The sequence below is a fragment of the Sesamum indicum genome, linkage group LG9 (assembly GCF_026168435.1).
Source record: "Sesamum indicum cultivar Baizhima isolate 11 linkage group LG9, ASM2616843v1, whole genome shotgun sequence".
Classification (NCBI taxonomy): domain Eukaryota; kingdom Viridiplantae; phylum Streptophyta; class Magnoliopsida; order Lamiales; family Pedaliaceae; genus Sesamum; species Sesamum indicum.
In genome coordinates, this window is record NC_142665.1 from 25,604,191 (window position 1) to 25,624,345 (window position 20,155).

At 38.2% G+C, this 20,155-nt stretch overlaps 4 protein-coding genes across 6 annotated transcripts; 3 read left to right on the forward strand and 1 right to left on the reverse strand.

Moving 5' to 3' along the window:
• Window positions 1-8: 8 nt before the first annotated feature.
• On the reverse strand, window positions 9-2,101 carry SIRB (sirohydrochlorin ferrochelatase B). Of its 3 annotated transcripts, none has more exons than XM_011100139.3 (6): window positions 1,944-2,101; window positions 1,599-1,810; window positions 1,195-1,256; window positions 955-1,065; window positions 736-828; window positions 9-384 (listed from the first exon to the last, which is right to left on the reverse strand). In XM_011100139.3, exons 1-6 carry the CDS (start codon window positions 1,988-1,990, stop codon window positions 280-282), a joined length of 630 nt encoding a protein of 209 aa, XP_011098441.1. In that variant the 5' UTR covers window positions 1,991-2,101; the 3' UTR covers window positions 9-279. The 3 variants fall into 3 exon arrangements, with proteins under 3 accessions (XP_011098441.1, XP_011098442.1, XP_011098440.1); XM_011100140.3 differs by having other exon boundaries at window positions 1,599-1,807; window positions 1,944-2,097; XM_011100138.3 differs by lacking the exon at window positions 1,944-2,101 and having other exon boundaries at window positions 1,599-1,937.
• Window positions 2,102-3,696: 1,595 nt separating this feature from the next.
• LOC105177105 (glycosyltransferase BC10) lies at window positions 3,697-6,850 on the forward strand. The gene is made up of 11 exons (XM_011100135.3): window positions 3,697-3,927; window positions 4,393-4,509; window positions 4,692-4,792; window positions 4,896-4,967; window positions 5,080-5,161; window positions 5,324-5,404; window positions 5,507-5,545; window positions 5,693-5,758; window positions 5,853-6,002; window positions 6,393-6,521; window positions 6,643-6,850. Exons 1-11 carry the CDS (start codon window positions 3,697-3,699, stop codon window positions 6,685-6,687), a joined length of 1,113 nt encoding a protein of 370 aa, XP_011098437.1. The 3' UTR covers window positions 6,688-6,850.
• A 5,600-nt stretch (window positions 6,851-12,450) lies between these two features.
• On the forward strand, window positions 12,451-15,424 carry SIP1 (Raffinose synthase family protein). The gene is made up of 4 exons (XM_011100134.3): window positions 12,451-13,874; window positions 13,973-14,150; window positions 14,249-14,616; window positions 14,711-15,424. The coding sequence occupies exons 1-4, from the start codon at window positions 12,630-12,632 to the stop codon at window positions 15,272-15,274; spliced, it is 2,355 nt and encodes a 784-aa protein (XP_011098436.2). The 5' UTR covers window positions 12,451-12,629; the 3' UTR covers window positions 15,275-15,424.
• Window positions 15,425-16,015: 591 nt separating this feature from the next.
• LOC105177103 (uncharacterized) lies at window positions 16,016-19,493 on the forward strand. The gene is made up of 3 exons (XM_011100133.3): window positions 16,016-16,560; window positions 17,063-17,353; window positions 18,265-19,493. Exons 1-3 carry the CDS (start codon window positions 16,255-16,257, stop codon window positions 19,360-19,362), a joined length of 1,695 nt encoding a protein of 564 aa, XP_011098435.1. The 5' UTR covers window positions 16,016-16,254; the 3' UTR covers window positions 19,363-19,493.
• The last annotated feature ends 662 nt before the right edge of the window (window positions 19,494-20,155 follow it).

Sequence of the window (20,155 nt, forward strand, 5' to 3'; positions counted from 1 at the left end):
CTGGGAAATGAAAACAAGAAGGTATATATCATACTATTCCGATCGAGGGAAACATATCAGAATGCGTGAGCTTAGGTATGTCAAGAGTACACAAAAGTGAATATTTTTAAAGCAGATTTCCAACTTGCGAACAGCAAAAACTACACATTTCTTAGCTTGAGCCAAGATGTTCAAGCCCCGATGGTGGAGCAGTGTGGTTTAGATACAGCAATTGCTGATTCCTCAAATCTAGCTGAGAGATTGCAGTTTCAGCAAAGCCCCCCACAAAAAACTATTCCGCTAATTATAAAGGCGGCATTTTCCTGTTCCAGCACATACTGAGCACTCATCTTCCTCGCCAGCAACATGGCTTAAGCAATAATTGATTCTGTCATTCACCACATCCTGTCACATTTATCAAAGAAAAATGCCCCATAAAAAGTCAAGGTATAAATAAAAATTAACTGATAATGATTGTCATAGAAACTATAAAATGAGTGGAGAGATTAAGTGCTGACAGTATTCCATGTAAGAAAAAGAATGATAATTAGCATGATATCCTTTTTAAATAATCTACAGGACATTAGCATTACAAAACGAGAAGGCAAGCTACTTATAGTTTACGAATGTCTAACTGCAGCATAACTGCTATAAATGTCAAAAAAATTATCCACCCCAAATAGCTTAATTTACTTTGTTAAGTTTCAGATGGGAACAAATAGAGCAGTACAACAAGAAAAAGGATAAAAGTCATACCACAAGCAGTTCATGCAGACCAAGAGGGGCAGTAATGACATAAGGCACCCCTGGATGATCCTTTGCAGCTTCAGCTGTTAGAGAAGGAATATCCTGTAAAATGAGATGCTAAATGTCAGTTTCAATTGACCTTCAGTTGACATAAACATCAGGTATCAAGTACTATGAATATCCAAGCATCATGTTCATTATATTCAAATTTCTGTAGCGCATAGTTACCTGGTGCCAATGTCTTCCAGGAAACAAGAAAAATGGGCTTACTATAACACGTTGTGCCCCTTGTTGAACACAGGAACTGAAAGCATCCTTGATGGACGGTTCAGCCAATTCCTAATTTCAATTGGAAAAGATGGGAGGAATTAGCTTTGGAATTCACAAGAAAATCTTTTTCTCAAATACAAAAAATGGGAGGAATTGATATTTTGCATCAGTATGTTTGCTGATATGAGTAATTGATACCATGTGAGCAGGCTCCACGATTGGATATTTGGTTTTCTCTCTGAACATAACCACAAACTCATCTGAACAAACAACGTAGAAACAAAGCTTTACGGACAAAAGATTGGGTGTATACCATATCAAGCTAGCTATAACAATTAACACAATAGGGTAAAGTACATATCAAACCTCTTTATAGGCCATATCATATAAAGACACTTGTTCCAGAACCAGTCTACTGAAGTTCAGGCTTTACACACAGGACGACAGGAAGTGTAAAAAACTAGTTCATTCAGTTAAAAAACAATGATTGAGAGACAACGGGTGATGGATCCTAAATAGCACAAACAACTAAAAATCCACTAAGTTGTTTTCAATTGACAGACTAATGCATTAATAATCAAAAGAGCAGAAGAAAAACTCACTCAGCATAAGATTGGAGTCATTGCGACGCGAACCATGGTCAACAATAATGACAGCATCACCTCGACCAACCCCTTTAAGCTCCTTCCTGAAGCCACCACCATTAGCAGTGGCGAAACAGAACCTTGAGGATAAATATTTGGTTTTGAAGGGGTCTCCAGGCAATTTCACAAAACCAGGAATTACCCAACAAGGGCCTCCCCCAAATTCTCTTCTAGTCGTGGCCGGGTTTAATTCAGGAACAAAAGAAATGGAAATTTTAAGTATTGACATTATTAGGTTCTCATAGCACTCTGAATTAAAATTCAAAAAAGTAAAATTAAAAAAGAAAAAAAAGTAAAAAATACCTGGTGAAAGTGAGGGAAGAAGAAGAAGATGATGATGATGCCTCCATTTTGGCATCTCCTCCAGCTCCAGAAAGTCCTTTTTCTTTCTTTCAGAAAAATCAACTCAAGCCCAATACTCAAAGGAGTGTAGATTAGGCCCAGTCCAGAAAAGCAATTGAACCCTATACCCAATTTGTGTAGATCCAGCCCACTTCTAGTCTCCTAGTCTACAAATGTGATGGCAGACTTATATATATAATAATAATAATTTGAAGCTTTGACATTCTTCTTAATTATTTATAAATAGAAAAAAGAGTTAATTATAGAATGGGAAGCTGAAGTAGTGTAGTTGAGGAACCCTCGCACGCACATGCTCATGCTGTTGTGCAAAACAATCTTAACCCAAAGTCAATAATCCTAAAAATAAAAAAGTGCATTTATTATATATGTTTATGTATGGGGGAGGTATTAATATTATTATGCTAAAGCTTTAGTAAACAAATGAGTTAGTAGCACTACCAAACCATGTGCTTTTCTTCTTCTTCTTCTTCTTTCTTTTTTAATTAACAATAATTGTAATTAAGAAAGGGTTTGATTTGATGGAACCCCTCACCTGACCTCCCCATTTATCAACTAATAAAAGGTATAAGTGTGGCAAATGGGTGAGACCTGCATAAATAGGTTGAGTTTCTACCCATATTGCCACCCCTAAGTGCTGCATAAATAGATAGGTATCCTAATTTAGAAAAAGACAAGGAGAGAAATAAGTAGATAGAGCTTGCTTTTACGTTTTCTATGTCAAGAAATAGTTAAATTAAGTGATTAAGAGAATAAGTGTTGAATACTGGATTTTGCCTAATACTAATGCTTTTTTCTTCAACCCTATCAACTTTTATTGCTGCATCCCCTCCCTTCCCTTTATTATTTTTATGTGTATATAAAACTTAATATTTTCTTTGATTTTATGGTACAATTCAACTCCAATACGATAAAATTTAAGTTGTACATTTATATTTTTTAAAAATAATAATAATAGTGTCAGTTATATATGAAGTAATATTGTATGCGGTGATGACGACTCTTATAAAACATGATTCCCTTTGTGAGTGTGGTGGATGAGTTATTTGTAGTTGAAGTGAGAAAAATAATAGATTATTAAAAAGGGAGTTATAAGTTGTTCTTGTAAATGAAGCATCCACCAAACACACGCAACGAACCTGCGTCTGCGTGTGGTAGCGACTAGTGTGTGTGTGTGTGTATATATATAGTTAGATGAGATGGATCTCCCTCTCTCGCTGCTACTCATCCTATAACTCCGATCATATGTGCTCACTTTCAATCCCAAGTCTTCTTCACTCTCTCTCCTTTTCTGTTCCAACACCTCGCGGACTGGAGAATTTTGCAGACTTTTCACGCGATTCTCACTCGAGATTCCCCATTTTTCTGGCAATCTTATTTTCTCGTACCTCGTGAAGCTGCTGCTACTCCGCCAGTCCGTGACAAATTCACGGAATTCTAGAATATGTGCTGAATCTTAAAAAGTTTTTTTCGTCTTTTTTTCCCTGTGTTTGGATCTGTTAGTTGTCCTGCGAGTAATGAAATCCAAATTGAACCGGAGTTTATGCATAGAGAAAACTACTAGTACGTGATTGCACTTGATGAACTGAAAAATGCAGTTCGAATGCGGGGAGCTTATTTATGTAGTGAAAGAATTTTCTAAAGCTTGGAGTTTTGAAACACATAAAGCCCTAACCTTGAAGCGCATTTAACACGGATGAAGCGGAAGCCGAATTCTCATAAATATCATCACAGATGGAAGAGGAAACTTTTGGTTGTGCTCTTACTGGTATTTTGTTTCGCGACCTTCGTTGTGATGGAATCGCAGTACAATAGCATCAAAATGCTGACATTAGTATCCCTGCCTTTACAAAAGCCGAAAATTGCTTTCCTTTTTATTGCCCGGAATCGGATTCCACTTGACATGGTTTGGGATATATTTTTCCAGGTTATTTGACTTCTCTTACCATATTTTGGTTTTATTACATTTATTGAGATTGATCATAATTCATTTAATTGCATTTACCGTTCGGTTGTTTGGTGGTTTGCTACAGTGACACAACGAATTAGTTTCCTATTGAGAATTCATATGGAAAGTGTGAAGATTAGGAGAAGCTATTGTTAACTTCTGTAACACTATACTTAAGTAGGTTGTAGACTTGTCTGATTGTAGGAGAAGGAAAACTCCACCACTCCGACCCCATTTTGTTATCTCCAAATTCTAATAACTTTGTGAAAAAGTTCATATGCAGTGTTCTATTGTCTTATCAGTTATGGTTGCCTGTGCATCACCATTAGCTATATCACTCTCCATCACTATCAGCATTCTCCATTCATGGCTGATTACTGTGAAGTGTGAACAATATATAGAGATCTGTATTTTTATCTGCAAAACTTTTGTGTTGATTTACAGGGTGATGCTGAGAATAGATTTTCTATCTACGTTCATTCAAGGCCTGGATTCTTGTTGAACTCAGCAACAACTAGATCAACGTTCTTCTTAAATCGTCAAATTAATGATAGCATACAGGTTAAATTTTGTGTAAAGATTATATCTTCTTACAGTAACAATTTCCATTATCTACCTGATGCACTTCAAACTTCTTTGCAATATTTTGGCGTAGTTATATTTTTTATTCAACTGAAAATGTGACCATATATCCATGCTGCAGTATTGGTTGCTTTGACCTATATGTTGGTTAATTTTATTAGGTAGATTGGGGAGAAGCAAGCATGATCCAGGCAGAGCGTATTTTGCTTCAAAATGCACTAACTGATCCTTTTAATGAGAGGTTTCTCTTCCTCTCAGATAGGTAAAAAAAATTGATGTCAACTGTGAGAGTTCTAGTATGTCCCCTACATTTTCCATTCCTCAAAAACTTGTATAATTTCTTTTTCTTTTCCCCCTTGTTACAGCTGCATACCTCTATATAATTTCAGCTACACATACGACTATATAATGTCTGCCTCAACTAGTTTTGTGGACAGGTATTGGGAATGCAATTAATATTTCTTAGTCTTTCTGTTTCTTGCCTCCTAAATTTCATCTCTCTAGTTTTTCCATATTTGTAGTGTTCATTGGTTTATAATTGTGGAGCAGTTTTTCTGATACGAAAGAAAGTCGTTACAATCCAAGAATGGATCCAGTGATTCCTGTTGACAACTGGAGGAAAGGATCTCAGGTAACATCTAATTTTGTTTTAGGATGCGTTTCCAGAGTTAAATTAGTTGGAAAGCTACCATCCCCAAAGTAAGGAAATATGAAAATGAAAACAGAAGAAATAAACACTATAAGTATCTCTTCGATTGTCTAGCTTGTTATCTTCTTTCATTCGCTCTTGCAGTGGGTTGTTCTGACCAGAAAGCATGCCAGGACTGTAGTTGAAGATAAAACTGTATTTCCTATCTTTCAGTTGCATTGCAAGGCAAGTGTCTCTGTCATTCTGATTTGCATCATTTTGTCATCAAGAGTTGGATGTATTTCTCAGGGAAATGACGAATCTTCCTTTTGTTCCCTCTACAAACAGAAAAGGTCTTTACCTGAATTTTGGCGAGACCAGCCTCAAGTAAGTTTCTGTCTGTTTATTTCCTTTCATGTCTCTTTCTGCAGCATATGGTATTTACACTAATGATAGACGGCTAAATATTTATGGGGCCTTTCATGATCGTGGTCATGATTAGTTGAAGGAGACTGATAATTATGTTTCTTGCAGCCTGTTGACGCGTCTAAAGAGCATAACTGTGTACCTGATGAACACTATGTTCAGACCTTGCTTGCTGTATGTTGATCCTTCTTTAGTCAACCTGCGCTAAGCATTCAGCTAGTGTTACCTGTAATATTGTCAGTATCCACTGATATCTTTGCATATTCAGCAAAAAGGCCTGGAGGGAGAAATTACTAGGAGGTCACTCACTCACAGTTCTTGGGATCTTTATTCTTCCAAAGATCCTAAAAGGCGAGGATGGCATCCCGTGACCTACAAGTTGGCTGATGCTACTTCCACGCTGATCGAATCTATCAAGGTATTTTTTCTACTGGGATGGACTTCCTGATCTTCCTATATTCCAACTTATATGATGCTGTAAAGCTAGAACCTGCAATAGTATTGGGACAACCTGAACCTGAAGCCTGCAAAAGAATTTGCATAATGTGTGGAATAAAATGTGAAAACCTTGTGGATATCCTGCCATTTGATGGTCAGACCGATTTGATTCCTTAGAGAAATCAGTACCTTAGAGTGAAACTATTGGGTGTGGACCAGGACTGCTATAATACTACAAAATTTATACACTAGAAAATACTACTTTTATCGTGTCAGAATACTACACTTCTACACTCTTGACAGTGAAAATAATAGAAATTCATGATGTCAAATGATGTTTAGGGCTTTATATATTTGATTACTTCTCCAGGGCATAAATAACATCTATTATGAGACCGAGTACAGAAGAGAATGGTGCACTAGCAAGGGGAAACCCTCTCAGTGCTTCCTTTTCGCAAGGAAGTTTACACGGCCTGCTGCCCTGCGGCTTCTTGATATGGTGAGTTAATTCTATTTTCAGTTTCTGTTTCTTTAAGATGAAAACTAGAAGCATTGGATGACTGAAGATTCACTATGAAAACTTCCAATTCCTCAATAAAATGCATTGGGCATTTCTGCAGTCTACTTTGGGAGTTTCCAGGGAAGCAACAGCAAGTAGAGCCTGATCTAGTGGGAGTAGAGGTTCAACTAGAACGGAATTTGTAACACATTGTGGATAAGCCAGAAAGTTGTATAGTAGCAAGATGGATATGGAAAATGAGTTGTATCTTGGTATTGTTGTTGTAATGAAGGTGATCGATCGTATTAATATGTTACTCTTTATTTTGAGATGCGAATGTTGCGCAATAAGGCTTGTGGCTAAGCAATTGTGAGATAGCTATAGCTGGAGTGTTAGCAGATTAGCTTTATTACCCTCAACAGTGTAGGGCCTGAAGTTGGGCCATTGTTCTGGATTGAGTGTTCCAGTTGATGGAATCATTCACTTTCGTGTATGTATATTAAAAAAAAGTGCAATTTTCGCTCAACATATACAAGTTTGGATTTCTTAGGGAAAAATGAAGTCGCAACATTTTAGGCCCATATTAGATAGTCTACTAGCAAACACAAGTGTGTAGTGAAAGAATAAGGAATCCCTGCAACTAATCCATGAAAAATACAGCCCTGTAAGGCTGTTCCAGATCCGTGTTTCCTCGTGACAATGAAATTTGCTGGTGAAGACTATTATATCTTTAGCCATGAAACAATTAAATTGAGTGGTTATGCAGCGGATTCAATTTCAAGAATCTTTGACAATCCCAATTCCCAACCACAAGTTTTCCTTTCATCTACCCACTTTTCTCGAATATCCGGCTCGGACCGTTCTAGCGTTTTAGAGTTTGCCCAACTCATTAGTTGACACCACCCACTAAATAACAATATCTATTAGCACCTAAAAGACGAGTCATAATCTGTACTAAAAATTGGGTGGCGTAAAAAGGGAGATGAATTCACATGGATGGTGTTCATTGGCGGGAGATAGAAGTGTAGAATTTGTGAGGTGAGGTCTATTTCCGAAAGTTGCCTGACTGTAGAAAAAGATAACCTGATCAAAAGGATACGTCTAGATTGTAATGAAATTGATACTTAATAAATTCGTAGGATTTCCTTCACTAGCTAATGCCACCTATAATTTCGGGACTGATTCTAGATTGTTCAATATTTATTATTGGCAGGGAAAATTGAACGGGAATCACAAGATTTCTCTAATTGAAACCCCTCAAGCATAGCAAGTGCAGGTTCTCATTTAATTCAGATAATTGCAGCAGGTGGGACACCAGAATTTATGGGGGACAAAACAGGTCCATAATGAGTATTTTTTGCATATAAATTCGAAAAGAATAATACCGGTAGCTGTTAGTTAACAAGTTTATACGGTGCACTAATCGATCAATACTACGACAGGGAGGATCACAAAAATATTTTCATCTAATCCTTTTATACTTACATACGAATATATAAATCTGTGCCAAAATAATTCAGGAAAATAAAGATCAAAATTAAAATTAAAAAAAAAATTAGTGGTCACTATTTATGCTCCTAAGAATTCCAACCGACACCAACGGTATGACCGTTGAATTAAAATGGCATTCGCCCACGTACTTAGTTAACGTCGCTTTTCTCTCCATTAATTTCTCCCAATTGACCTTTCTCATTTTTCTATTTTTTGCTATTTCATTTTTTGTATGGTAGAAAATAAATAAATCTTGAATCAACAAATTCACCTATTTACATTTTCACACACATATTTTCTAAATATGACTAATAATATCAATTAATTTTTTATTTGAAGTGTAAGGTTGAGATTCGAATAATACAAACGTAGGTCGACTACAATAATATATTGATTTATTAATAAGTAATTCCAAGTTCTAAATTTAACAGTAAACCGTGTTAACGGATAGCCTAAATTAATTAAAATTGACATTAACCTCACCTCAGAAAATCTCTTATCCATATTCCTATTTCCTACTTCAACTGCCCTACCAAGTCAAACTGTCTGCTTAACCAAATCCAGGGAAAACTGCAACACCACGTGCAGCGCAGTGCATTGGCACATCTGTACCTTAGATCAGAGACACGAAAAACATAGTACTAATATAGGGAGGCGGTTGAGGCCCAACGGTAATTTGACCTGTAGCAGTTACAATTAGTTAGTTTTTCGTTTGAATTAGTCGTACCAAATCTTCATTACTTGTCTCATAAGCCTTCTCGTGGCACCATTTGTAGGCCTCCACCTGTCTACTTTTGAATTTCTTGTGGGCAAGAATGCATAGTGCCCCCCGTGGTCGGTGGCGGTGGGGGCCAGGGGACACGATCCCACCGCCCCTACTAACCGTGAGGATGGCCGCAAATTTGTGTACTTTCTTATTTTGGGCCCCACATCCATCTAAAAGCTCACTCGCTTTTGATTAAAAAATAGAAAAATAATAAAAAGATTGCCTTTATTATCCACCAAGTATTATACAAATAAAGATTTGTATAATGAAGTAAAGTGTGCCCACTTCAATTTACTAATTTTTATAAAGTCCTCACTGTAAATTATCAGATTTGATACTTTTTATAAAGTACCATTTGGGATGTGTAATATCATGTTTGAATTGTAAAATTTATTTTACTTTTGTAAGTATATTGATCGGAATTGGGGTTCTCAATGATCTGATAAAGATTGACATACACACATAATGCTCGGCTTGTTTCAACTAAAATCTTCCAATAATTAAGTTAATATGAGCTCGCGCTATAGGAGTTTAAAATGCAATCTCAATATAATAAATGCATACTTGTCAAATAAACATCCAATATCTTTAGGTCAAAGAGGTGAAGGTGCGCTAAGAAAGAAACAAACTCTTAAAATGTTTATAGATTTTTCTATTTTTGGAGGGCAAATCTATTCTTCATGAGCCTATTCACTGTATTTTCCCAATCATATATCTCGCGACATAATTATTACAAAATTTCGTTACGTGCTGACTGAAAATAACTAATGCTTTGGCTTATTTAATACTTAGTTATATAATAATGTAATTTTTTTTATTATTTATATTCTTGAGGTTGAATATAAAAATAAAAAGTAATGATAATAAAATGCATTTAGTATATTCTCAAATGATATGCATGCAACGGCCAAAAAGTGTAAAAGTATTATCACTTTCTCGGAATTCTTAAGGACCACCGGAGAGTTTATTTATGTGTAGAAAAGGAAAAGAGAGAATTATAGTATTTATATATACAAATTCATGTAATTTATATATATATATATTTAAAAAAAATAGCATTTGTTGTAAAGAGAGAAAGGATCGCTTTATTCCTATTTTATTTGGATTTTGCGGAAATGATAAGTGAAGGGTAAGGTCTTTGAGGGGGTGGATAGGCTGATGCCTTCTCTCTTTTTTCACAATTTGATCAAAGATATATATATATATATATATGTATATGAGAATTTTACAAGAAAAAAGAATTTAATATGTTGGTTTTTTTCACAAAAATTGATTTGATATATATATAGTTTATTTTTTTAAGGACTATTTTCCATGATTCTTTTGAACTTTTAAAAGGTTGTACGTATTTGGGGGGAATATATGTACACATAATGTCATAACTACCCTCATGCATGTCTTCCTTACTGGTGAAGGCATGCCCAAAATTTGATCAGCAAAGTTGTGGACAATACATTAATCATAATAATATTTGCATAAATTTGAAGTGCCAAAAGTAATTTTTACCACAACAATCATTTTATAAAAATTAAAGTAGGTAGCTATATATTGATTAAAATTTCATAAAATCCCACTTTTTTCTAATATTTAATTTAATAAAAAAAAGGGGTAGCTGAGGATGGATGACAAGTCACAATTTCATTTACAAAAAGATAAAAGGAAATGAAATAAGAGTAATGAGCAGTAGAGAATAATGTAGCAACGTATGAAAAAGGTATCATGCGATAAAAAGAAGAATGTAACCAATTGCATGGTATTGTAGGAGAAGTTGGTTAGAAAAGGATCCATCAATTCAATTTTAGCTACCTTTTTATTAATATAGTTTATTTATTTAATTTCATGAATTAAGTAGTTACCAAAGTAATTAAAATGAATTATGATATATATATATATATAATGGAGAAAATATTCCATTTAATTAAGTACTGACTCCAACTTGATTCACAACGTCTGAATTAGATACAAAAAGGGCGTACGACACCGTATAATTCTTTCATATTTATTCTAGTCGTTAGGTCTTGAGATGCCATTCTCTCAATTTCAATTTCAAAAGAAATTATTTGTATAATTCTTATTTTTTTTCCTATAATTAATTATTTATTTAGTATCTGCTACGTGGTTTTTAATTATTAATTTTGAATTATTTTATTGCTCAGATTATGATCATGTAATTAATTCTACTGTCTAAACTAATTATAATATATATAATCTTTTGTATGATCACTTGTCATGAAATTGACGTTAATTATCGGAACTTTATTTAATTAAGAAATGAGTTTTTTTTTTTGGTTTAATCTCTCTAGATCAATGACTGATAAAATGAATTAATATTATGGAAAAAGAAAGAAAAAAGAATCTGAAGAATGAAGGATATATATATATAATAAGATGCATGGGGATGGAGGGGCAGAATAGATGCAAAAAGTTGCCTTTCTGTAAAGAAATTAAAATACCTTTGTTCTATTATTTTATATATATAAATAAAATTGGTTGAGTGGATGATTATATGATTCTTTACATGAATTTGAATTGTAAATATCGCATCTTATCAAGATAGGTTGATTTTAACTACTCTTGAGTTTTTTGAAGATCTCCAGGCATAATTTCATCATATGGCTTACGATTTTGGGGGAACTATCCACAGTTGATAAACTATGGCTATCATGCCTAGACGTTTGTATATTATGTGATGAGGGCGCAATGGAATACTCACCTATTTTTTCGATGCCGTTATGCTACAAGATGCCTGATAGTGATTCGACGGATTGTTCGATTTGAATGGCCTAATAGAGAGTGGCCACGGGACGTTGAGTGGGCTGCAAGGAAATGGAGAGAAAAATATATTATTAACTTGGCTTATCTTGCACTCCTTGCTGCTTGCATTTACCACATTTGGAGGGAACAAAATTTGAGACGCTTTGAGCATACCGAGCGACCACCGAGCATCATAACCACCATTATTATGGAAGATATTAGACAGAGGATTATCAGTGTTAATTTATCTCGTTCTGTTAGTTAATATGCGTTATATAAATTATGGCGTATCCCTTGACTTGTCAAGGGATCAACCACCAGTTGAGCATTGTTGTACTGTACAATCTTATTTTATTAATGAAATTTATATTTACCCAAAAAAAGAAAATATCGCATCTTATATTTATGGACCAATACCATAAAGTCTTGTAACTTTTCTCATAATTATAATCTCATAAAAAACCTCCAATATTCTTAATTACTATCAGCTTTTACAATTGGTAGCTGAATAAATATAGACATTACATTTTCTGGAGTTTATTAGTATAACTATATGCAATAAAAAAACAAAGGAAAAAGAAAGAAGAAGACAGATGCGCGCAGTTATAGCTCATGACGTCGGCAGCTAATTCAAACTCCAATCCAAGCTTGTCAACACATAATCTTCCCTCTTCACCCCATTAATTAATTAAGAAATAAATATTATGGAGGAAAATGACATTTTGGATAATATTATTAATTAACATAGTCCCCAACTGAGGGTCCCACCCACTCTCACTTGTATTCTAACCTCACCTTAACCTTTGAACCACCTCTTCCCCATTCTCATCAGCGATCCATCGCCTATATATTCCCCCTCCATCATCATCATCATCACAACTCATTAATCCATAATTTCTTCATTTTCATCACTTGTGTTTCACACCACATTCATTCATATTCCATTATTCCAGATTCTCTCAAGCTTTTTTTGCCTCCTCAACATCTATATAAACCTCCTTCCCCTCTCCTTTTTTCTTCACCAATCCCTCAACTCCACCTTTTCTCTCATTTTTTCTGCATCCTTTCTTTCTTTATACCAATTATTCTTTAATATAATGGCTCCAAGTTTGAGCAAAGGTGGTTCAAACGCCACTGTTCTTGTTGATGGAGTCACCGACTCTTTGATAACTCTCGATGACTCTAATTTCACTGTCAATGATCATGTCTTTCTCACTGAAGTTCCTCCTAATATCACCGCCATGCCCTCCCCCTACTTCGCCGGGGATAAGGCTGTTCCGCCTCCATCCGCTGCCTCCCCCGGCTGCTTTGTGGGGTTCGACACCAAAGAGCCCGGCAACCACCATGTTGTCCCAATTGGGAAGCTTAAGAACATTAAATTCATGTCCATTTTCAGGTTCAAAGTCTGGTGGACCACCCACTGGATCGGGAATAAGGGTTCCGACCTCGAGCGTGAAACTCAAATCGTCGTCCTTGACAAATCCGATGACAGCAAAAGACCCTACGTTGTGCTGCTTCCGCTCATCGAGGGCCCGTTTCGGGCCTCCCTCCAGCCAGGGACCGATGACTACATAGACATTTGCGTCGAAAGCGGGTCAACAAAGGTCAATGGATCCTCGTTCCGGGCCTCGCTCTACATGCACGCTGGGGACGACCCATTCACCCTCGTCAAAGACGCCATCAAGGTGGCGCGCCACCAACTCGGAACTTTCAAGCTGTTGGAGGAGAAAACTGCGCCCGGAATCGTCGACAAATTCGGGTGGTGCACGTGGGACGCGTTCTACCTGACCGTCCACCCCCAGGGCGTTTGGGAGGGGGTGAAAGGACTAGTCGACGGCGGATGCCCGCCGGGGCTGGTGTTGATCGACGACGGTTGGCAGTCCATCTGCCACGACGAGGACCCGATCACCTCCGAGGGGATGAACCGGACCTCTGCCGGTGAGCAAATGCCGTGCAGGCTCATCCAGTTCCAGGAGAACTATAAGTTCAGAGAGTACGAGAGCCCGTACAAATCCCGGCCTGGCCCGAAGACGGGGATGGGGGCCTTCATTCGGGACCTCAAGGAGAATTTTAACACTGTGGACTACGTGTACGTCTGGCATGCACTGTGTGGGTACTGGGGTGGGCTTAGGCCCAATGTTCCTGGCCTGCCCGAGGCAAAGGTGATCCAGCCCAAGTTGACACCTGGGCTCCAGACCACAATGGAAGATTTGGCTGTTGACAAGATTGTGAACAACGGTGTTGGGCTGGTCCCGCCCGAAATTGCTGACCGTATGTACGAAGGACTACACTCTCATCTGGAGAGAGTCGGAATTGATGGAGTCAAAGTGGACGTCATCCATGTAACTTCTCTTACTTCAAAGTCATCATATCCTTTTCAATTTTCTTTTGCTTCAACGCCCTTTTGATCTTCTTTTCTCCCGGATGTTTTGATGTACAGTTGTTGGAAATGCTGTGCGAGGACTATGGTGGAAGAGTGGAGTTAGCAAAAGCTTATTACGATGCATTGACATCCTCAGTGAGGAACCATTTCAAAGGGAATGGTGTGATCGCAAGCATGGAGCACTGTAATGACTTCATGTTCCTTGGTACTGAGGCCATTTCTCTCGGCCGTGTCGGTACGTTGCTGCAGAAATTCATATCTGATGATCAATTCTTTATACCCTATTATTGTCTTTCTTGCTAATTAGTACAAGTATGTGTTTGGATTGAACAGGAGATGACTTCTGGTGCACTGATCCATCCGGCGATCCCAACGGCACATTCTGGCTGCAGGGATGCCACATGGTGCACTGTGCCTACAACAGCTTGTGGATGGGCAACTTCATCCACCCCGACTGGGACATGTTCCAGTCCACCCACCCTTGTGCTGAGTTCCACGCCGCCTCACGAGCCATCTCCGGCGGACCTATTTACGTCAGTGACTCAGTCGGCAAGCACAACTTCGAGCTGCTCAAGAGCCTCGTCCTCCCCGATGGTTCCATCCTTCGCTGCGACTACTATGCTTTGCCCACTCGCGACTGCCTCTTCGACGACCCACTTCACAACGGCAAGACCATGTTGAAGATTTGGAACCTCAACAAGGTAAGACTAAATTCCAATGGAAAGTTCCAACCCTAATTTACTTTGATCGAATATCAACGGCGTTTCTCATCATATATCAATTTGGTTGCACCAGTTCACCGCAGTGGTGGGGGCGTTCAACTGCCAAGGCGGCGGGTGGAGCCGCGAAGAGCGCCGCAACAAGTGCGCTTCCGAGTACTCCCACGTTGTCTCCTCCGTGACAGGCCCCAGCGACATAGAATGGAAGCAGGGCAACAATCCAATCTCCGTCGACGGAGTTCAAACATTCGCCATGTACTTGTTCCACGAGAAGAAGCTGGTCCTCTCCAAACCATCTGGCACCATCGACTTGTCGCTGGAGCCATTCGAATTCGAGCTCATCACAGTCTCCCCTGTCAAGGTTCTGCCCAAGAGTTCCGTCCAGTTTGCTCCGATTGGTCTGGTTAACATGCTGAACACCGGTGGTGCCATTCAGTCGTTGGTGTACAATGATCGGGCGAATTCAGTTCAAATTGGAGTGAAGGGAAGTGGAGAAATGAGGGCGTTTGCTTCTCAGAGACCAGTGGTGTGCAAAGTGAACGGTGAGAGCGTGAGATTTGCGTACGAGGATTACATGGTGGTAACTCAAGTGCCATGGCCGAACTCTTCTGGGCTGTCTGTCATCGAATACTTGTTCTGATCATCATCACGAAATTAAAAAGGATGCCCAAGTTAAGATATTGTTAAGGGGCATTTGGTTTTTTTTTTTTACTGATTATCATGTATTTCTTTGAAGCAAGAAAATGTATTTCCAATCAATGAAATATGAATAAGTTGAAGTTTTTGCATCTATCCTTCTTACGCTCTACTTGTATACATTTTTTTTTTGTTTTCCCTTTTTCCATGCGATAAGTAAAAAACATGAGACGTGAGATTCGAACAAATTATATAAGAATTTTATCACAGTAAAATATTAGATCTTATTGTTTTCTATAATCAAGTTACGAAAATATTACTATACTGAAATTTGTAGTTAAATTGGGTCAATTCGAAAATGTTCTAATTTATGGATGCTTGTAGATTTATATGGTTAAATTTGGCGAAAAGATAATATTTTATTTATCAAGAAAGCATAAATATTTGTAGATGACAATATTCTGCAATTAATAGTTTACTACTTAAGAAAATTAAAAAAACAGTTTAAGGCCTTGAATCAATTATTCTCACTTATTAGGGTTTATTGACAAATTGGGCTAACCCAAGCTTCCAGGCCCAACAGATTTAAGGGCCCAATCAACTGACAAGAGTGATGATATCCGCAACTCTCTCTTCAGTTTCATCCCTCCAATTTCCTTCAGTTTTAGCTGAATTCATCCTACTCAAAAGCGACTAAACCGATTTCTCTGCTCCCATTCCTTTTAGGTCTCCTGCTAGCGACTTTAGTCCAAAAATAAGTATCGGAACAGAATGGAAATCTCGACCCGCACCAAGAAGTAACAGAGACGACGACTTCCACATTTCAGTTGTCTTCTTCTTCGTTCCATTTTCTCTGAAAAAAATCCCCACCAAATATCCAAAAACAAGCATTCCCTCTCCCCGATTTTTCATTATATATATATACATATACAGGCGCATATACATAGGACGGCTTGATTTGCGTGTGATCGCTTGAGTACTCAGATGAATAACAATTCGACGTCGCAGTACATGGACAAGCAGATCATGGATCTATCCAATTCCCAGGGCCCTGCTGCTACTAACAACAACAGTAGCAGCAGTAACAATGACTTCATCGATTTCATGAACCGTCCGCCGGAGAAGAAAGACGACATCGTTCCCAGCTATGATTTCATGCCGATTCGAACCGCAGTCGGACCGTCTTCGCCGACTGTCGCCCGGTCTTCGAATTTTGATTCCGGTGACGATGATGCTCCCCACAGGACGTGGAATTCTTTTGATTCCAAACCAAATGCCTCTTCAATCAGGGTATTTTGCTAAAACCTCATTTTTCTGATCTCTGACCTTGTTTTAGTGTATGCGTCTGTGTTTGAATGTAGGTACGATTATCTGTTGTTTTGATTCCGTGTTTGGCCGAGAATGGTTTGTTCTGTGATTTTGGGTGGGATGAATGATAGTAGTGATTTTATAGGGAAGAAAGCTGTTAATTTTGGTACGGAATTGGTTTGGGAATTTGTAACGGTTGAAATGCTTTTCTCCTTTGTTTGCTGGGAGCTGTTTTCGGATTGCTTTCACTCTTTGATTGTTGGCTTACTACTATGCTTAATTACTTTTTTCAGTGAATGGTACTTTATCTCTTAGGGGGAGTGTATAAGTATTTTGCTCTTTACGGGACTGGAGCTGCTGGGATGGGAATGACATGGTTAATTATGAGGAGATTTTGATTTTACTGTTCTATGTATTACGAGGCACCCTTGAGGGGATTTCCTTGGTGCATTGTTGATTGTTCATTTTTTTGTTTTGTTTTCAGAATTACAGTTCTCTTGATGCTGATGAACCTGCCAAATTTATTTTGGGGAAGAATCATAAACCTAGCAATGTGCCTTTGGATGTGTCTTTGGTTTCCGAGATTGATAAGACAATGAAAAAGTATATGGAGAATCTTATGCATGAAGTCGATAAGATGAGTGCACGATTATCACAATTGGAGACAAGAACTCGCAGCCTGGAAAATTCCATTGATGATCTAAAGGTGTCTGTTGGGAGCAACTGCGGCAGCACTGATGGAAAAATGAGACTCTTGGAGAATATTTTGAGAGAGGTATCTTCGACGTCTCTACCTATTTGTATATGCTTTTAAGGAGCATAGATATATGTGATACGTAGTTGACATGGATTAGCAGCCTGCATGTTATTGTTGGGGGACAGTGTTCCTTTTACTTTCCTTTATAATCGTCTCTTGATAACTCTTTTTTTGCAGCTTGCCTGATAACTTAATTTGGCCAATTCAGTGTTTCAGCCCATATCTTAGAGCTTGTTATATTAGATTGAAGCATTAACCTTTGAATTGTTAATTAGAGAAAAGTAGTAGTTCTTATGACGATATTGTGCATCCCCTTCAATCTTTTTGATTCTAAACTTTTCAGGAGTGATGAAAAACTGCAACAGCTACATTTTATATGCCTAATCAAATTACAGCTATATGGATCATAGTTGGAAGTTTAACATAAACTATGAAAATTAAAATATTATGCAGGTTGTCTGTATCCTATTTACTTTACATAGATCAATTTCATTATTCACATTCATTTAGAGAAGCAGGGAAGAAATCAGCAGTACCTGAATTGCATCTTAAGTTAGTTGGTTATGCAGGCATTTTAGTTGCTTACATGGTGCCTTATGACAGCTCTGTATACTTATTCCTGTTCTAATATCTAGACATCCTAAAAGTTGCAAGCATTAAATTAATGGGACACTTTTACTGCCTATGCTCTAGCCTGCTTTACTGTCATTCTACCTTTTCTATAACATAATTAAATTTAAGACTACAATTGAATGTTCGAGTACTGTCTAGATTGAAGGTGTATTTTGAATCCAAATTGCTGTAGGTTTGACGGTCCCTGATTCAGTGCTGTAATATTTAAGCTTCAGTTAAGCTTGTCATTTGTAGCATGTTTAAGCTGCATCCTTAACCTTCTTGCACCTTCTTGGTTATCATAATATTGTCTGCAGGTGCAAACAGGCGTACAGGTGATAAGGGATAAACAAGAAATAGTAGAAGCTCAATTGCACATTGCTAAGCTGCAGGTTCCGAAGGTGGAACAGGTTGACAGCAAGAACACTGCACACACTGATTCTTCGCAGACAGGAGTACCTGCTCCCCAGCAGTTCTCTACTGCTTCTGTGACACAGCCACCTCCAACTCCACCTCCATCTAATGCTCCTCCACCGCCTCCACAGCAGAACTTACAACCTCAGGTTCAGCTTCCTAACCAGTTCCCCCAAAACCAAGTTCCTCCTGTCTCTCAGCGTGAGTCTTACTTTCCCCCATCCAGTCAACCTCCAGAAAACCCAAGTCAGCAGTACCAAATATGCCCACCACAGCAGCAGCTGCAACCTGCCCCTCCCCCACCCCAGCACCAATATCAGTCACCTCCTCAGCCACATTACTCTCAGCCTCCGCCGCCTTCTCAACCACACCCTCCATTCTCAGCTGTTAACCCCTCTCTACCTCAGCCACCATTAGGTCATCATCCTGAAGAAACACCATATATGCCAGCCCAAACTTATTCAGCAGGTATTCGCCCACCTTCCTCTCATCCATCCACTGGAGTTCCTCCCCCTACCTCTCAACAATACTATGGTGCTACTCCCAATGTGTATGAGCCTCCATCCAGCAGGCCTGGTCCAGGATATTCTGGTTCTTTTGGTCCATCATCCACTCATGGGGAACCATATCCATACAGCAGCTCTCCATCAAAGTACGGTGGTGGTTCCCCTATAAAACCCCAGCATCTTTCTTCTTCTGGTATGGGCCATGGTGGTGGCAGTGGTCATCCACAGCTACCTACTGCCAGAATATTACCTCAGGCATTGCCAACAGCCTCTGCAGTAGGTGGTGGGTCTGGATCTGGTGGTGGTTCTGGGAACAGGGTTCCTATCGATGATGTGGTTGACCGAGTGACAAATATGGGATTTCCAAGAGACCAAGTGAGGGCAACAGTTCGCAAGTTAACAGAAAATGGGCAAGCGGTTGATTTGAATGTAGTCTTGGACAAGTTGATGAATGATGGGGATGGACAAGCTCCACGAGGTTGGTTTGGCCGGTAATAGGGTTACTTTTGTAGAATTTGAATTACCCATTTCTGAGTTAACTCTGCTGAAAAAGATAACTTCTCCTGTAATTTGCTTCTACACTGTTTGCATTTTTTTTGTTAATAGAGGTGTTCATAAAACCTTTATTCTTGTCTGTCATTGTGACTTGTTGCTGTGATTCTCCGTTTTCCTTTTTCTGGAGTGGTATTTCCAGATATATATATATATTCCTAACTTCTAACCATTGTCTCAACATATTTCTTTTGGAGTATGATGACGAGGCCTTACAACTCCTGGTCTAGAATGTTCCGGAGCACATCAATTTAAACAAGTTGTTGCCATTTTCTCTATGATGTAGGGAATCAGGCACCACCTATATGTTTCTTGATTTCTTTCTAGATACAAGATACAGCTGTCTTTCCAAACATATAAATGTAAAATTATGTATAGGCGGGCAGACACATTTTGTACTACAACAACAGAAGTCATTGACGGCTTTCGCATTTGAGGCTCATATATTTTCATCTCTTTCATTTTATTTTTCTCAAAGAATATAAAATTTGAATATTGTACATCAATTAATTAATCCATAGCAAACAAATGCATAGATTGCAAGACTGAATATTGAATATTGTTTTGCTAGTTGCCTCATTCAAAGCAAGCTATTAACCTGCCATAAATTTTTCAACCTTTAACTCGCATTCATAAATATGTATATAGGCCCTATTACTGTAACTTATTTATACTTGGAAACACGATTTTGAGCACTCGTTCCTCAAAACACAATCTCCGGTTATTGGCAATTAAC

Coding starts and splice junctions, on each gene's coding strand:
- SIRB (XM_011100138.3), bottom strand. CDS start 1,869: ATGTCAATACTTAAAATTTCCATTTCTTTTGTTCCTGAATTAAACCCG. Junction 1,257..1,598: donor TGACTCCAATCTTATGCTGA/GTGAGTTTTTCT, acceptor TTGTTTGTTCAG/ATGAGTTTGTGGTTATGTTC. Junction 385..735: donor GTCTGCATGAACTGCTTGTG/GTATGACTTTTA, acceptor TAAATGTGACAG/GATGTGGTGAATGACAGAAT.
- LOC105177105 (XM_011100135.3), top strand. CDS start 3,697: ATGAAGCGGAAGCCGAATTCTCATAAATATCATCACAGATGGAAGAGG. Junction 4,968..5,079: donor TCAACTAGTTTTGTGGACAG/GTATTGGGAATG, acceptor ATTGTGGAGCAG/TTTTTCTGATACGAAAGAAA. Junction 6,522..6,642: donor CCCTGCGGCTTCTTGATATG/GTGAGTTAATTC, acceptor GCATTTCTGCAG/TCTACTTTGGGAGTTTCCAG.
- SIP1 (XM_011100134.3), top strand. CDS start 12,630: ATGGCTCCAAGTTTGAGCAAAGGTGGTTCAAACGCCACTGTTCTTGTT. Junction 14,151..14,248: donor CATTTCTCTCGGCCGTGTCG/GTACGTTGCTGC, acceptor TGGATTGAACAG/GAGATGACTTCTGGTGCACT. Junction 14,617..14,710: donor AGATTTGGAACCTCAACAAG/GTAAGACTAAAT, acceptor TGGTTGCACCAG/TTCACCGCAGTGGTGGGGGC.
- LOC105177103 (XM_011100133.3), top strand. CDS start 16,255: ATGAATAACAATTCGACGTCGCAGTACATGGACAAGCAGATCATGGAT. Junction 16,561..17,062: donor CAAATGCCTCTTCAATCAGG/GTATTTTGCTAA, acceptor TTTTGTTTTCAG/AATTACAGTTCTCTTGATGC. Junction 17,354..18,264: donor TGGAGAATATTTTGAGAGAG/GTATCTTCGACG, acceptor TATTGTCTGCAG/GTGCAAACAGGCGTACAGGT.